This window comes from Thunnus thynnus, chromosome 18, assembly GCF_963924715.1.
Source record: "Thunnus thynnus chromosome 18, fThuThy2.1, whole genome shotgun sequence".
Classification (NCBI taxonomy): domain Eukaryota; kingdom Metazoa; phylum Chordata; class Actinopteri; order Scombriformes; family Scombridae; genus Thunnus; species Thunnus thynnus.
Window position 1 is genome coordinate 11718684 of NC_089534.1, and position 19127 is coordinate 11737810.

General features: G+C 40.8%; 1 protein-coding gene across 2 annotated transcripts in view; it reads right to left on the reverse strand.

Annotated features, from left to right (window-relative positions):
- Positions 1-19127, reverse strand: part of pak5 (p21 protein (Cdc42/Rac)-activated kinase 5) — a 74018-nt gene that overhangs the window by 31686 nt on the left and 23205 nt on the right. Inside the window, exons 2-3 of one of the 2 annotated variants that reach the window (XM_067572367.1) lie at positions 6075-6298; positions 4144-4188 (exon numbers count right to left, since the gene is read on the reverse strand). In XM_067572367.1, coding sequence (XP_067428468.1) covers positions 4144-4188; positions 6075-6278 — 249 coding nt within the window. In that variant the 5' untranslated portion in view covers positions 6279-6298. The remainder of the gene's footprint in view (positions 1-4143; positions 4189-6074; positions 6299-19127) is intronic. The other variant, XM_067572368.1, reaches the window with a different exon arrangement.

Genomic DNA, 19127 nt, shown 5'->3' on the forward strand with positions numbered 1-19127 from the left:
TTTGCAGCAGTTACACCAAACAACATCCTAACCGTAACATCTAACACCTTTTATTTCTTAGTACCAACATGATTACTCGTGCCATTTTCCTCAACTTTCACAAAGAGGTAGAAAACTGCCTAAGATGTTTTTTTTTAATGTGTAATCTGAATAAAATCAGCTTTAATTTCCCTGTATTAATAACTACAAATCTCTGTGAAATCTCTTAATTTGCTGCCTTTATCAGAGAAATCTTAAGAAAACCTTTGCATCAAGTCAAGATGTTAAACTACTCTCACTCACATGGCATGAGACTGAAATTGTTTTTATGATGAAGCCATGCAGTAAGTGTTACAAGAGCACACATGTAATTCAAGCTTGAGAAACTGACTACCTTAGATGGCAATGCAAAGTACTGATGTTCATTGTATTTTTAGGAAAATATGCAGGCAGCGTTCTGCTGTATTTGCTGTCAAAGACTAAAGGAATAATGAGAGGAATTCAGATATCAGGAGATACAAAGGAGATTCTGGAGGGATTTGATCTTCATCCAGAAGAGAAACATGTTATTTCAAGAAGAGAGGGGAATTAAAGTCCCCTTCCACTCAAAAATATGTTTTTCTTCTCGTTTCTACAGTTGGATTTTTAAGCTTCACTGTGCAGAATGATGTATGTGAAGAGTTTGACACTAGAAGCCTGTTTTCACATTCATCTGCTGAAAGTCGAAAGTTTCTCTGAGCTCACTGGGAATCAGATTTTTAGGGGTGGGCCTACGAGCATGATTTGTGACATCACATTTAGTTTGGAAGCCAAAACTGGTCCAATATTCAACTTACACAAGTGTGGGAACTTGAAGCCTCCAGTGCACATGAGAGAATGGACTTTACTGTAAAGTAGGAGACATTTTGTGTCCACTTTTTAAATTAAAAATATTTGCATATTTCTGGATTTTGGAATTTTTAATGAGGGAGAAGGAGTAAATGCCATTGTAAGGATTTTAACAATATAATTTTTTTTTTTTTTGTGGAAAACTGTATCAGACAGATTATTATTCAAAGTAGAGTATTTTATATACATCTTTAAACATGTCTGGACAGGATCGTTAAAACATGATGCACATATGTTATTCCAGTGATCCCACTAGGTTCAGTTATAATCTGTGAGCAGTAGCTCTTCTACAACTACTACAGAATTTAGGGGAATAAGCTTCCAATTAGTCTTGGTGAATCTTGATTCAGGAATCGTGATGGTTTACGAAATTCTTTCAGGTTTTTTTGCGTTTTCTTTTTTCTTTCTCTCTAACTGACACTGATGCTCAGTGCCTGGAGGGCTTTCTGGCAGCCCTGGGATCAAAACAAAGTATTTAAATTGCATTCAGAGAAAACATACATTTTCCTTTTTTACTTTAATATACATGTGTTCAGGTGAAGCTAAGCTTTAACAACTTTGACTGCAGCTACTCATCATGTCTTAACTCAGTATATCACTATGGTTTTGTCTGAGATGGCAATGCTCTAAGAGGCAGGAAATACAGCAGAAACACAAGCACTGCAAGAAGAATTTGCTCAAACTAGAAGTCTTTGCTTTTACATGTGTCACCTTTCACACACAGGTCATTCTGGATCTCATTTACACAAACAAAGATATCTAATATTGGACAACGGCTGAGGAAACATGAGCATATAGGAACAGGGAGATAGCATTAACAGGCCCATGAACACACACACACACACACACATACACATACCGCACTGTACATGCATGCCAACAAACACATGCACAACCGAGCACAAACACAAACACACACTATCATGGTAAATTACCCCTCAGCTCCATAGGAGTCGACAATTTGAGGGTGTGAAAGTCAAGGTGCAACATGAGCCATTAATAATAGCCATGGCAGTGCCCCTGCAGTGCTAATGAATACAACACATTAACACACATGTAACCTCGCATCACACACCCACCCACACACACATACCCACACATTCGAACCATTAACGTCGGCATCAAAAAGAGAAATGCAACATAAAAATGAAGATGTTTTGCAAGAAGGTAGATATAGTGCACTTACTCATGCACCGCCACACATTTCAAATTGTGAGACTGGAGAAGCTTTAAGAGCACAATGTATAAAACATGGAAATGCTGTTAGGGCATGGTGTTAGCCTATACTTCTGGATTAGCATGTGTGCTGAGGGCTGGTGGAGGGGCAGGGAGGAGGGGGAGAATAGAGATGAGAGCCAAGGCTTTAAGCAATACTAATGCTCAGTTGAGATGAGCAGTCTGACAACAAGGCTACAAGCCTTGTGAATAAACGATGAGCGCACAAGCCAGAGGGCAGAGATAGTAGTTATTTCTGCATGATGACTGCGCCGACCTCTCTAACTGCTCTCCGTGCATGCACACTAACAAAAATATACATATACAGACACACATAGACAAGCAAATATGCACAAACACACCATGTTGACCTTTTACTGTACTCTGTCCCTCTGTACTGTTTGGTGAGGACAACATTGGAGGTCTGCCAGACTTGAAACTGCTTTGTCCATGCCCACCTGGTGTGTGCGCACATACACAAACACACACACACACATACAGGCACACACACTTAGTAGACAGAGCTGGGGGAGTCTGCCAGGCAGAGGAAACCTTATGTCAATCAAGTGTCAGGGCAACCATGGGAGAAGGATATCAGGCCATGGGTAAGACCTATAAATAACCTAGCCCACCTTGGGAGTCAGGGTCACACACACACACACACACACACACACACAAATGCCCATACACACACATTCATTAGACTGACAAAATGCTATTAAAAAGGACAGAGAAGCAACTAAATACCCAAAAATCGGGGCGGTAATTTTTGAGTGCACAGAGAGACACTTGTAAGTTCAGAACAAGTTTTGAGAGGAGGCCTGAATTGTGTCATCATGGTCACTAAATGTAAGCAAACGGCAGGACTTTCCTTCATTTGCTTCTTTAAACTAGCACACAAACAAACTTAAACACAAACTTGGCAGTCTGTATTATTTGCATGCACACTGCAACTGAGAGCAGCGAGAGAAGTTTGACCCCAAATTCATTAAACTACTTTCCACAGCTTTTTTTATTTGTCTAAAAGACTTAAACGTGAGCTCCATTTAGAAGAGTATTTTTTTCTCTAGGGTAGCCTTGGTCATTTTAATATCACATGTGCTGATCAATGATTTTAATTTGAATTGAGTTTGGAGATCATGTGTGTGTGACTGTGACAGTTTGTAACTGGGAAGAATGGGAAGAGTCTTGTTTCGTGTTACTGAGTTTCATCACTTCTGAGTTACAACGATCACATGGTTTTTCAATTAAAATATCCTTGTCTATTACAAACTGTTTCCTAGAGTTTAGCAATGGCTCAAAGGAAGAAGATATGACAGATATGGAATGTCCTGTTTAAGTCTGTTGTTAATTAACACCTTTGGCAAGCCCCATGTAACATTCACAAGCACCCAGAAATTGCCAACAAAGGTGAGGAGAGGAGAGGAGAGGAGAGGAGAGGAGAGGAGAGGAGAGGAGAGGAGAGGAGAGGAGAGGAGAGGAACCGCCTCAGTCTGACTAGGCTAGTTTGGGATAGATTGGGATCAAGAGCTGGATTGTAGGAAGGGTTCCTCTAACACATGCAAACCCTTTATGACTTATTTTCTACCCAGCGGTGGCCTACAGCAAAGCAGAATCAGCTGTCATGGCAACATGCACTTCACATCTCAGCACCCATCATCATCATTATCATCATTATGATTATCATCATCATCATCATCATCATCATTATCAATGGCGCTCCATAGCAAGGGTAGAAACATGGGAGCATGCCGCTACACTTAATCTTGTCTTTTCTGGGGAGGCTCATGCGAATGAAACAAAGGGAGAGTGGAAATGAGGACTAAGAAAAGACTTGGCAGCGCAATGTAGTTATGTCATGTGTGGAGTCATTCTCAGTGTTTCTCTCTGTTCCTGCTGACACACCACCTCCACCTGAACGCATGGCAGCAGGCAGCAGAGGAGAGATGTCGTAACAAAACAGCGGGTTGTGATTGTGTGAGTGCGACCAAAAACAAAAAAAAAAAAAAAAAAGAGAGAGAGAAAGAGGGATTAAAAACAGAAGGGAAAAGGAAGTCATACTTTGGGCAACGGCGTTTCGGATGACCGGACTTTCTTGGGAGATATCTGTGAAGAGAGCAAGAGAATTATTTTCTTGTTTCCCCCTCTTCAGAGATATCTCCTTTGGCATATTGCTGTTCTCTGTTACGGGAATTTTGTAGATGTCTGATCACGTATTTTCCTGTCAGCGGTACCTGTAAGTGGTTCCTTAGAGACTAACATATAAGTTATTAAGTATAAGCTTGTTGTTTTAGATTTATATAAAATACAAGTGTTGCACTGTTCAACTTTCAAAATCAGAAATGAGAAACTGTTTTAAAAAATGGTGTGAGCAGGTGCTGTAACACATACAAGACAATGAGTCCTATATTTCTAAGATGAAAGGCAGTGGCCCTCTGAAAGGTCAGAGTTTAGGTCACAAATACTGTATAATGGAACCACAGACCACACAGGAGAAGAGTAAGAACGCCACGTTTTAAGCAGTGACCAAGTGAAGAGGCCTAATACCACCTACAGTATGCAAGAAAAGGCCCTCAGAGTACAAAACAACCATATGTTCTGCTACAACCCAAAGAAAGGTGCACAGAAATATTAAGGAGTAATCTCTTAATTGTTCAGGTGTATAATTGACTTTTTCACTTCAGCAGAAGTGTCAGTGTGATATGTTAATAAGAACCAATGAACAACAACACATCAGAGGAGACACTCAGAAGGTTTAGAGACAAGAGGAGACACACAATCACAGTTACAGGGGAGGTCAGGAGGAGAATTCACACAGCCGAATGAAAAATAGACATCACTTTACTTTACTGTTAATGGAAAATGAATAATAAAATTATCTCTTTAAAGCTGCATTAAGCATTTTTTTTTTACCAGTAGAGGGCAGACAGACAAACACAGTACTGACAGTCTATTGCATTGTCAAGTCCTTTAGGGTACCATGTAAGCAAACATTTGCCTATTCACAGAGACAACAGATACAGAATTACAAGAACATCCCATTGGAGTCATGTTTCTGGCCAGCCGGCGAATAGTACCACATCAATTTGTCTGTAAATGTGTAAGTCAAATACACTGGCTTTCATTTTAGACTTTTTGCCTTTATTTGCTAGTTAATCATGCAACAAAGTCAGACCATATGTTATATTTAGTACGGTATACTTTTATGACCACTAGACCTAAATGACACAAGTATCTCAGCTGCTAGATGCAGAATTTTGTACCCTCTGATCCTTTTGATCCTCTGTTTACCTCAGTTCTCAGCTGCTTTGTGGTTGGCATTTAGCATACAGTTGTCTTATCAGAGCGTGTTTGCTGTCTGTGTTGTGTATATGTATATATATGGTAGGTTGCTGAGACTGATGAGAGTCTATGTGCACCCACAGAACCAAAAGAATGAGCATAAAGCAGCTAAAATCTACAGAGAACATTGTGTTGGCGGTTCGTTCTCAGCAGGTTTGGCACTACAAGGAAATTTATTTGATTCAATGTTACTTTACTATCGCAAATGTAGCTTAATGCAGGTTTAAAGCAGTATTATATACAATGATATGATTATAATTTAATATACTAGGGCAATTTTTAATGTAAAATGACCAGATGGCACTGGAGAATTTAAAATTTTGCTTCAGAAAACAGACAACAGAGTGTAACAGAGTGGAGTGGTGGGCGACAAGAGACACTGAAGTGAAAGACAGTAAGTAACGTAGGAAAACACAGATAGAAAAGCAAAAGTAAGAGTTTCAGAACAGTGCAGGTATCATTCTGAAGGAATGAATAAGTACAGATATAAGTGAGTGTAGACAGAGTGAGTGAGGGTTGGGGAGAAAGCCAAAATGGACAAATAAGGAGAGGAATGAAGAGTGACAGTTGTAAAGATGCAAGAAAGGTGAGAAAATTGTGATTTTTCCCCAGTGCTCAGGCTTGTTGGCCTCTTTCCATTCACACTCTACCTTCATTGGTGCAAGCTGGATGGGGGTGATGTAGGAGGGGTCCACCATGGGCTTGGGGCGGTTGGCAGTGTCCGCCAGGAGGCTCTGCCATTGTTGTGGCAGCCCGGTGAACTTCTGCTCCCGCGGATCGAAGCCCGTGTGGACCCGGTGCTCAAAGTTAGACGGAGCTGAGATCTCCAGCCGTTTCTTCTTCTTCCCAAACATGCTGGAAAACCCTGACAAACCTGCCAATCCAAAGAAGAGAGTTGTGGATTAATATTCTGTCAGATGCATCAAACGACTGACTTCAAGAAAAATAGATACAAGATGAAACCCAGTACTGCACATGGGTTATAAAGTGCATCAAAGTGCAAGTTCTTGCCTTTCAAAGGTTCTGCTTTTTTTTTTCAATCTTTCTTCTCAGTCTGTGCTTCACTTTAACCCATTTAGCTCTGTGACCTTGAATGCATTCAACATTCAATTGTATATTGAAGGCATGATACCATTTTTAAACCAAAAAAAAAGTTAAAAAAAGTTCACTCCTGCTAAACTTTTCTATTAAATTCTTCTGTAGGGTGCTAGCAAATTATTGTTGTGAAGCTTATCAACGAGAATTCAACAAGCAAACCTGAAAAAGCTCCATAAAACTCTTGTAAAAGTAAAGAGATTTGGTGTGAAGCAACATTTTAAGTTGTGTAAAAAAAACCTCAGGATCTTTCAACATCTCACAAACCATCTCTCACCAGCTTTTCCATCCAATACTGAGCCTTACAGATGGCACACTGTGGTGCACTGTATGGTAAGGAACAGCTACTGTATGTAAGGTATTAACACTTTTATATAACAGCGAACTACATGAATTAATGGGAAAGATAACAAAGCAAATAATCACCCTGGTTGTTATAAAGTTAGTATAGCAATCAATTAGGTTTTGCTTGCCATGCCTGCAAGCTGCACAGCTGTCAAGTCAGACTGATTGGCTGTAACAACCAGTTTCAAATTGATGTTTTATATTGTGCTGTGATGTAATGTATTCTGCTGTCCTGTAGCATGCTAAGCTCTGCCTAATAATGCTGCAGGATATAAACAAAGACAGAACAAGCAAAAATGTCCAAACATGCTAAAAAAAAAAACAAGTGTCCACTTTGGTTACATAATATAAACATCAGAAAAAAACAACTGATGCATCGAAGCGGGAAAAAAAAGGAAGAAAAATGAGATGCCAAGTCGAGATTGTGAGGTTTTTACATACACTATGTAACAACATTCAGAGGCACATCATGTATGCATGGCAGCACTGCTCCTGTGCTTTTACTCCAACATCAACATGTACTGTTTGGAAATCCTGTTGTATTAGTGGTTTGGGTGGATGCGTGGTGTCCAGTCATAGGAACAAAATGTCATGATGGCTGGAGTGGCTGTGAAAGGAATCTATTGTGTTGCTCCCTTCTAGGAAGCATTGTCCCCAGAGAAAAACAAAGTCATTCCCCCCTCCACCTCTCTCATTTTCCCTCTCCCCCTCTGTTATGGCTTTTGCATGGATAACGTTTTCTGTGCCAGTCCATACCAATCATTCATGTATTTACATATGTGTATTATACATGTGAATTGTGCACAAAACAATCAAGAATCCTCCACTCAAGCAAACACATTGGAAGCTCTCAGTAAAAATCACTTGAAGATTTTAATGTCTACATTGTATTAGGGAAAAATGCATATGGTGGTGACCCTGTCAATATGAAAGTATACTCACAATGACTTACATGGCTGTTAATGTGCTATAGAGCATACTGTGTAACTCTGTAACTGACTGTTTGCTAAGTTACTGTTACTACGTCTGTCAAGCTTTCCAGTATAACACCTACGCAGTTCACAATAACAGCTGGCGGATTCACCACTCGAAAATCGCATTCATTTTTGAAACAATGGGTCTTGGAATTTCACATTGAACTAAACAAAAACAGACATCTGATTTCTACCCGACGACCACGGTTTTTGTGGGCTGAAATGATGACTGTCGCTAGCAGATTTTATCAGCTGTAACTATACTTGTGTAACAATAAAAAACTTGAAACTTGAAACATAACACTAACACTATGAGACGGTTGAAACCTCAGTCTCCAGGTGCCATGCCATTGATCTGACAGCCCATTATTCTGAAACCCTGACAGTTTGAAAAACCTTCCCATTGGACTGAAAGCCCGTAGTCCAACGGGCCGTTATCCCGAAAAAAAAAGTCCACTGCTCCAAAGGCCCGTTGCTCTGAAAACACACACTCTCCCTTGACCTGCAAGTGACCATTTTAACCCAAACCATGATCTCCCTAACCCTAACCAAGTGGTTTTTGTGCCTAAACCTAACCAGACCTTGACCACAGTGTTGTCACACCATAATTTTTTTTTTTTTTTTTAACAAGCACGTCAAAATACACTACGATATTAAGTGTAACAATATGTTAACAGAGGTTTTCCTTCAACAGTAGGAAACAGGTGAAGACTTTTGTTTTTGGGATAATGGGCCAACAGACTAAGGGGCTTTCGGTCCAATGGGACATTTTTCAAACTAGGTTTTGAAATAATCTCCAACTGACAGTGAAGCAGGACAGAGCCGCTAACGTTAGCTTAAACTTGGATATACTAGCATTTTGGCTCCCACACAGTGAATGTTCCAGTCTTGAGAAGGTATTTTTCCAATCGAACCTGTAACCCCACAAAATAATTTAGTTAGCTATCAACATGCCCCTTCTCTTTGGAAGTAATGCTCGGTTACTGTAGGTCGAAAGCTAATTAGCCAGGCATGCTGACATTTACGGCGGTTAATCGCATTGTTTAATTCTTGTGTTTTTGGTTTTGTACAGGCTAAAAAAAGTTACTGCTATATTTAGATACCAAGTGTAGCTCTCATTGGAGCTCCATGCACACAAGATATTACAAACATGTGGGTTAGTTGCTAAGTGTTAATTAAGTCAGCATAGCAGTGAGCTAAATCAGTTTTAGTTGTGAAAATGACTAACTTTTGACTTGGCAGAACGTCCTGGACAGCTACAATGACAGAAGTCACCAGAGACTCTATTTCTAAATGTAACTTTCAACAGACAAGGCAAAAAATGTAATCATGGAAATCTTTCTCAATCATTTCCTTTGCTTCCCAGCAGGAGAGCCAGACAGACCAAATTAGAGGCTTCAAACAGGAAAGATGGAGAGATAGATTGATGGGAGAGAAAGAGATGCGGGGGGATGGGTGGGCACAGAAGATGAGAACAGAAGGGAAGCATGGTCAGGAGGTTATGGAGAGATGAAGGGATAGAGGAAACGAGGGAAAGAGAAAGAGACAAAGATGTAAAGAGTCATGGAGAGAGGATGGAAACTGAGAAGGCTTAAGGCTTTTGTGATGCATACAGTGCAGCACAATCATAGCACAACAGATTATTATGCAGCACACTGCTGCCTTCGGAAAGCTCAATACTGGATCAAAAAAGGTGTTAAGATAGAAACCTCGTCCCACAGGCATGTTTACACAACCCTGCCTTCTACGCAGCATTCACTGTAAGCCTTGGTTTATGCTGTAATGACTGGAGGATGTATTGCATTGATTGTGAGTAAAATATGCCATTTTTCCACAAACAGAAAAGATAGAGAGGGTTTACGTATAAATCAAAGCACATCATTTTATATTTATTATGATGTGATCTGAATTTGAGAATGGAAAATATTGAGATATAACATTTAACTTTAAAATTGTGAGTCATTTACTGTATGAGTCATGAGAAAATTACATCAAAGTGCAGGACGCAATTCAAGAAGAGGAACTTCCACAGCCGCATATCACATTATCCCCCTGGAGGGATAAATACAGTAGCTTATAGGTCACTTTTTATGCACCTATCATATGACCCTATCCACTCAATCAACACCAACTAGTGTAAACATCTAGCAGAGAGGTACGTCGTTAAAGAAACACATGATTACTCTTACACAGGTGTTCTCTTAGATAACCACCAAAAACAAATGCCTAACAACCATCAGCCCTAATCTCTTCCATTTTTTGCTGATCTGCAAATCGTCTCTTATGCAATGCGGACATGTCAGCAAACCTTTCCTCTTTTGGCTGATGTCCACGTAAACCGCCAAAAATCGACCCAAGGTTTCCGACCTTGTTTCTATTTTTAGAGCGTGTGCACAAAGCGGCTTCTGCGAGATGCAATACTGACATGTAGACATTATGCTGATGAATAAAGACATTCCCGAAATTAAGTCAATGAAGACAACGTCAAGGATGAGGCTGAGGAAAGAGCTTCTGGGACAGGAACGGTCTGAGAGTTTTAAGGCAATGCTCGAATATTTTGTAAATATCGACAACCAAGTTGCCTTCCGAAGACACCGCAGTGAAACACACAATGACTAAACAGGGCTTGATCGCAGCCTTGCACTGAATCATCAACTGAATCATCAGCTGACACAAATGTGGTAGTTGAAGCCCTTGTTACCTTAGAGCAATATACAAATAGCAACAAAAACACATCCCATAATACTGGATTCAACAAAGATTCAGATTTGAACGAGGTAGTGGAAGTGATAATCAGACTGGGTCTAAAAACAGAACCGTTCTCCTGCTACAAAACTATACTAGTTTGTTGACGTTTGTAGGTCGGCCACTGTGGTCCGACCAGGCTATGCATTATCCTTATTCAAAAGTCTATTTAAAACAATTGTGTTGAGCTCAACAAGAGGGATATTTTCATGAAACATTTATTTTATGACAGACAAAATGCGTTCAGAACACTATTTTTGACCGACGACCCCTGACCTAGATGGTACGTCTTGAGAATGAGATTACTAAAGGCTAGTAGGGCTTAAGTCGTCTAGGCCAAGCTCAAGTGCTAAGAGACACAACAACACATGCACACACACTTAGACTCCGCCGAATGCATGCAAGAAAGCAGATGGAGACTCGTGTTTATGCACTCACACAGTCCAAATGTACTCCTGCAGAGCTTTTAGGAGTGAAATGAATCTGAGTGTGCACCGCTGCCCTCTCCAAACAGTCAAAACTGCTTTGGACTGAGATGTACTTTAAGTGTAGAGGCCTCTGGGAATTGCCTCCATGCAGAGGCCAGAGGAACTACTTACAGCACAACTTCTCCTGGCTGCCACATAAGCACCTCTTGAGCTGTAATTTATGGGCAGGTTGTAAAGCACTTTGTGAAGTTTCACACTAATGCCTGGCAAGTTATTCTGCCAAAGAGTAACAATGTCACACTCATGAGAAATTGCACCTGGTAATATATGGCAGAGATTATTCTAGCTGTGCAAGACTAGATTGAGCTGGGACTATGTGTGTGTGTGTGTGTGTGTGTCTGTCATTGAGTTATATGTATTTACTCACAAACTAGCTCTGATGCCTCCAGCTGAGTGACCCCTGAATAACTACAAATGCATATTGTTCTGTCACATGGATACGTACCCTTTAAATATGTGAAAGCAATATATTTTGATGTTCCTGTCACATTCAGTGTGCTGTTACGAGAAGCATTACGTAACTACACCTACACAAACCATGAGTTTAGCAGAGATGCTCAGCCACGCACAGGCACACAAAGACAGGCACATGCAAACACGTGTGTACATACAACACTAACCTGGACATACACACGCAGGCGTAAAACATTCATTAAAGCACACACACATGCCACATACGTGTCAACACATGCACACAAACACACTTAAAGGGGCTACTAGTCCCAGGGCAGAGATCCTGACTCCCAGGCTGATTTGTCTCCAAACCATCTGTCACCATCTGAGCCTCCACAGGCATTTCCCCTTTTGTACAACACCTCAACACGCACACACACTTTCACTGGAACCTGTCCCACGTTACGGCAAAACAGAGATGCTGTATGTGTGTGTGTGTGTTTGCGTTGAGTGTTTTTTGTGTATGTATACTGTGTCTATTTTTGGATTCCTAAGCACATGTTAACGCCCTGCAGCAGCGTGGTGTGTTTGTGTGTTTTCAAAACATGAATTTTGCATCCCTTAGATTGTAATTTAGAAGCATAAATTGGTATTGAGATGCAGAGCATTCACTCATGCACAAATATGCAAATACATTTCATACATAATTTAAAACGCAACATGAAAAGGACACAAATTCCCTCTGATAAACAAGTCGAGGGGAGGGGGCAATGCTCTCTCCTTCATTTTGCTGCTACTGGGAAGAGGAGGAATTCCTAATTTAATTAAAAGGTCAAATGTTTCACAAGTAAAGACCAAAACCTGGTATTCCAGTTTTGCTTGAGGTATTTAGCTTTTCCCAGTGTCCTTAAATGCAGCTTTGGTCTGCTTTAGGTGACAGGAGGCTGCACAAAAGTGAGACCGAATTATTTTCTGCGTCCTCATCAATAGTGGGTTTGTTCTGCTTTTGTCGTGCCCTGCTCTGTTGTGTGCTGTTCAGTTCTGTACCATTTGCATTCACTTGTTCTCTCAAGACCTTGTTCCTTTAGATGATTTAATTGGCTCAAAAACTGTTTACACAGACGTGCATTTCACCTTCCATTCCCTGTAGATGTATTTGTAGAGCAGTAAACAACTTCAGCTGACAATCTGGAAGAGGCGTTTTTATCATTCGCACGCTGTTTACAACTCACTGGGAAGTTTGTATCATCCCTCACTTGAAACAAAATTAAAGACTTGAGATGATCGGGAGGCTGCAGCATGTTAAATTATAGCTCAGATGATGAACATCTCATCTTAGTCGTTAAGTGAACTCATTAAATCGCTGCTCTTACCTGGCAAAAAACTGACTGTGTCTTTCAACCAATCAAAGTGCTCTGGATAAGCCATGGAGAGACAGTCCGGTACAATCAGATCCTCCTCAGATGTGTTGCTTTGATGTCAAATTGCACTCCTGATAAATCCATTACGCACCTCAATTTTCTTTCAACAAAACAGAAAACAGTGAGTACCCTGCCTGAGCCATGATACCGAATAATGAGCCAGTGATTCCTTGGAGGAGCAACCCTTCAGTGAAGTCATCGAATTGACAAATCGGGTCAGATCCAGGACCCTCTGCAGCCCCAAGTGAGCTGCCACTACTACTACTAGCCTGCTGCTGCTATGGCTCTCCCTGCCTGCACGCTCTGATAACTCCCAATGTGAGATGCACAGGGCACAAAAAAGTGCCTACGCCAGCAGCCCGGGCCAAGGCACGGCCAGACAGCTTAAGCCCGGACCCATCCCATTTCACGTTCGCTGTCTGTCTAACTCGGTTTGACCGAGTTGTCCCAAACTGAGCACCCTCTGACCTTCACTGTCCTCCTCCCACTTGTTGGTCTGTCAACAAAAACAACAGAGAGCGTAAGTGTTCTCTGTGTTCCAACAATCCACGGGATGGCGTATGTGCCCTGTCAAACACACACACACACATATATATAAAAACCGTCTCCCACTGATGCCAGCATGTTCGGATATCAACTTTGGTGTCAAGTGCTGCACCACCAGGCACCCTGTCACTGCCTCTTTCACAAGGCAAATCACAGGGAGGAAGACAGATAGTCTGACGGAGGAGATAAGATGGAAGAAAGAGAAAGAAACAGCTGGTCCAGTCAGCGGCTGTGACAGAGTCTGGCCGCTTGCCGATTGCTAAAGGGACATTCAGCGGTGGCAGCCACGGACGGGCTCTGCGCTGAGGACAAACAAAGATTAACAGAGCTGGGCCGTCAGGATCGCATTGTACAGTATTTTGCCCTCACAGAGAGCGTGAGAGTGAATAGAGGGTGCATGGGAAATTGTATAGTACACCTCTGCCTTGGCTGTGGGCCAAATTAAAATATTTGTTTTGAGAGACTAAATGAAAGAATGCCTTTTGTCTGCCAGTGATGCTGCTGACTTTGTCTCTATTGATCTGCTTCTCTGTCGGACTATGATGCACATTGTTGACTGTGATGCGGGCCTCTCACAGTGAAACCTTTGCTTTGTGTACAGAAATTGGGTATACATGGGTGTATACACTCCATAAAATGTATGCAGTTCCTCTTACGCTGCATTATTTATAAACTCCTACTGTATGAAAAACTCAGTGGTAAACTATGAAATGACTACATTGTGGTCATTTTTTAAGCAAAAATGCCAAATATTTGCTGGTTGTGGCTTCTAAAATGTGATGATTTGAGACTTTTTTGTGTCATACATGAGAGTAAACTGAATATTTTTGGATTTTGGACCTTGGGCTCTATGACATTATAACAGCAATTGATTAATTATGAAAATAATTGTTAGATTAATCGATAGTGACAATAATCGTTGCAGTTGCAGCCCTAGTATCAAATGCTGAGTAACATAGACAGACATTCTGGGATGATAGGGATGAGAAAAATCTGTATAGTTGATTAAAAGGAAAAGCGGAATGATTTAGTAGAGATCCTCTCACCAGACCAAAGGGTAAGACAGTTTTAGTATTTCATAACTTTCATGGATGACCTACTAGCAACACACATTATGTTGTCCATGACAGAGCCTGTGGCAAAGATTAGTGAAAAGATTACATAGATTATTCAGGATGTCTGAGGAACCTAGCTGAGACACACCAGTGTAATTTAGGCTTTTAAATGAATCACATTCAACTCAATCTCCCACAAAATACATGTATGTACTACTAATTTGCTTTGCCCACGACATCACATTTTACAATCCAGGAAATGTGACCTTACACACAGGAGTCATAGGGAGGAGACTGCGTGATGCTAAAGCTACTTTTGCATTATGGGGAAGAGAAAATGTGTTTGATGGTTAAGAGACTTGCAAAGCAGACACACCCCTCCACAAGTAGTATGGGATATAAATACACATGCCACCTTCAAGGGTCTCACCCAGGCGCTCTCTCTCTCACTCTCCGTCTTTCCCTCTCTCTGCCAAACACAAACACACATGCAGAGGAGTAACGTAAAAGCTCTGGAGGTGGGGAGCTGCAGGGGCAGCTGCAGACTAAATAGAGAAAGAGACATCTAGAATTATGGCAGTTGAGGCTCATTTGGCTATGCTAAGCACTCCACTCTTTAAAAGCATCAATACAGCACCCTCCACACGGTTAATGGCCGGCTACATCATAACTGTCACAAGACGAATGCTTGTTAGTGAGATAAATGATAATTCCTCTAAAGTATTTTAGCGCAAAGTACAGGCTGTTACTGAGTTCTTTGGAGGTGTGATGATTAGAAACATTAAAATCCTGAAAAAAGAAATTTGTGAAAGGGAGATATCCAGTTCATACACCGTCAAGTCTCTTACTGATCTTTCACTATCGAGGGAAAGGATCGGTTTAAGTTGTTGCTATCTCCTTATGTGGTAACATAATGGATGAATATAGCAGGGAAGGGCGACTCTGGGAGGTACGGAGAGAACAGGAGAGTTATCTAAATGAAATCACTGCAGTCCTGAGGACAGAGAGGGTGTGTCAGCGTCTGAGAAAGATTGTGTACATGTGTGTCCATGTGGACGTGTGCAGCGGTGTGTCCCTGTGTTAAAAAGGCATTAAAGTAAAGGGTGACCTAAAACGAAAAAGTCCCTGATGTGTCTCTTTTGTGGATCTAAGATGAAATCTCACAGTGTTTTACTATTTCTGCCTTTTGAAGAACCATGCAAGGCACAAATGTTACTGAATAAACTATTTAGAAAGGGAGGATGCTTTTAAATGCCATTTGAGACACCAGAACTTTGTTAAGTGATTACTGACTGACCAAAGTTGTCTATCCATTTTCCACCACTTATCCTGGTCAAGATCTTCTGCTGCACACTTAGTAGAATATCCTAGACATCCTTTCCCCAGCCACATCCTCCAGCTCCTCCTGGGGCATTCCCAGGCTACATGAGATATGTTATCCCTCCAGCATGTTCTGGGTCTGCTTCCAGTTAGCAAAGCCCAAAATACCATCATAGGCAATCCAGGAGGCCTCCCTGTCCCCTTTCAGTGGAGAAGAAGCACTTCAATTCCCTGATATCTATGCACCTGAAGCTGTTTTGTAGTTTCCAAAAATGCCACAAGAAGAGAGTAATTTCAGTACTTTAGCAGTTTACTTACAACAATAGCAGTTTGGCCAGCTAGCTAACAACTATCTATAAACTAACACAAGCAGGTGGATGAATTTTATTCATGAACTACACGTGAGATAAAAGTTTCAGTGTAATTTCAGCTGCCGTAATCACAGGGGACAGAACCTGTCTGTAGCTGTTTCCACAAAACAATTAGACGTAGTTAAACTTGGGAGAAGTAAAGATTTTGTATGTGTCTTGGAAACATGGATGCATTTACACCGTTTCAATGATTGGGTTTGAGTGGCCATTAGATTTCAATCCATGTCAAATGCTTCTTCGATGCATTTACACTTAACTTTTTTGATATCCAATAAAGATCCAATCCATCAAAGACGCATTAAATGTAAATGTAAAAACCCACTAACCCTTTCACTAAGTTTAAACCCAGATGCCATCTAATTCTGGATGCTTGTAAACGCATCCTTATGCCTTTGGTGACTCGATAAAGTTCATTAGAGTAGGTAATGGTTGGAATGTAGACTTTCTGAGGTTCATCACTGTGACACCCTCAATGCAAATCCACCTGTTGATCTCACTCTTCATCTAACCTCCAGTCCTGTACAAGACAAGTGAACAAATATATGAACGTCATGTTTTGAATCACTGAGTCATCATTCAAATGATTAATTTCCATTTAATCATTCACTTGAAGTGTCACCGTGCTGTTGAAAGCACTCAAAAGTACTTGTTTGGAGATTAGATACTCATTGTGTTTCGGTACTAAAAATGTTTTTTTCTTCCGCAAGCATAACCTGTGGGCGGACAGACAAGTCTGGACATTGTTGCAGTAATTCCTGACTCACAGAGACCCTGAAGGATCCATTCTGCATGGCTTTTACAAACACAGTGCCAAAACAGAAAAAAAAAACTTGGGAAGCATTAATATTTCCTGAAGTCTTCAATACTTTAAAACAATGTATTTTTTTCTACAGGCAACATCATAGTGAAACATAACTTATGTAAAGGCATCTATTAATTAAAAATAAAGTGAGTCAATAGATCATTGTGTTCCTGCAACCCACCTCCTGGTCTGAGCCCAAAGTTTGAAAAATGCAGCTTTCTAACACATCCATTCAGAAAGAATTTGCAGGGTGGGTTGAGCTGTGGAAAAATAACACACCAACACAACAGGACACAATAAGCTCTACTAAAAATGTAGAAAAACAAACAGCAAGACAGATTTTTATAAAAACCAGTGCAAGTACCATAATTGTACGCAGCATGTACAATATCTTGCCTTGACACCTGTGGTGAGGCTTGCTATTTGTTGTTAGTTGTTACACTGTAAGTCAAGAATACTGCATGTCTCAGTCAATAGTAGATAAAGTAGATAAAGCTATAAAGCTAATCTGCACAAGAGAACTAATATACTGGTTGAGAATAAACATTCCTCAGTCCTGCTATCAACACTATCAAGCGCATTAAAAGAAGGCTTTGCCATATGGTATTAGTTTCAGTGCCCCAGGGCTAACATCTGTATGCAGACAGCATCCACATCCAGACTGAAGAGACAAATGTTTCTTTTTTCAAAACTGAGAGGAGTCTTTTCATAGACTTGCCATTTCAGTGGGAAGCAGTCAGACATTAAGAGAATGACTGGCAACCCTGCAGGGCACTCTGTGACTATCTGTTTATGTTAGCAGCTGTGTGTGTGTGTGTGTATGCGTCTGTGTGCCTTTCTGTCTATGTGGATTTGTGTGATGGTCAGTTATTGACGCACAATGAGCCACAGCCTTAGTGGATGAATTTCTGTGATGTCTGACCACTTTAGACACGGTACATGAAGTGATGGAAGATTATAGACTGTGTATTTACAACCGAATGGCATCTGATGAAGCAACTTTATTCATCTTTATCCCCTTTTTCAATAAGAGCTCAGTGTTGTTTTTTTTTAATCTATGAGTATCTAAGGGGGAACATCCTCAAGGGCAAGAAGAATCACAAACCTCCTGAGGCACTCATGCCCACAGACTAAATTGTAAATCTCAATCTCTTAGTCATTTCATTGGAAAGTATCCTGATAAACTCAGTTTTCCCAGCTGTCCCACAAATTTAACCCAAATACCCTCCTATCACATGGTACTCAGGATTTGTTGATTTGACAGTCAGGACATCAAGGTATTTAGGGTTAAAACTGCCCAGTACAGCAGTACAATTAATATATTTCGATGTGTAGCCGCTTTGAAAATTCATCACAAGCAGAAAGTCTCAACCAGACCAGATCCAGAGCATCTGAGTCTAGAGTCAATTGTATAATCCAGTATTCACCCCTTGGCAGGGAATTTCAATCCATCATTTGACTGGTACATCATAGAATCTGACCCAGCACTCAATAAATGTTTACCCACACAACCTTGAATTGTCTACAAGAGACCACCCAATCTGAGAAACCTGCTGGTGAGAAAGCCCCCAGCCCCATTTTTTTTTACAGACTATTCCATTACAGATGTGGTAACTGCCCACAATGCAATTTCAAACACAAAGCCACTACTTCCAATCACCCATGAAAAGGTGAACCTTTCAACATCAAGGGTGTCATAACATGCAACACCAATAACGTGATCTATATGCTCAAATGCCCATGTGGCCTGGCCCACATCAGAAAAACTACCAGACCACTTAAAACAAGAGTTTCTGAGCACAGGTCTGCCATTCGAAGCCATGATATCAGAAGCCCAGTGGCAGTGCATTTCACACAAGCACCTCACAACGTTTCCTCTCTCAGATACTTGGGCATCGAACTGGTCAAACATCCCCATCGTGGAGGTTATATACACTCATTTTTACTCAAAAGAGAAGCATTTTGGATCTACACCTTGGACATGCTGGCTCCAAAAGGGTTAAATGAGGACTTTGACTTGCAGCCATTTCTGTAGTGACTCTCTTGTGTAGGTTCTCTCTGGTCAGTGTCCTCTATTCACCAGTTGTGTGTTGTGTGTATTTATGATATATGTTGTCTTTTTGATTGTTCTGATGTTGACATTATGTC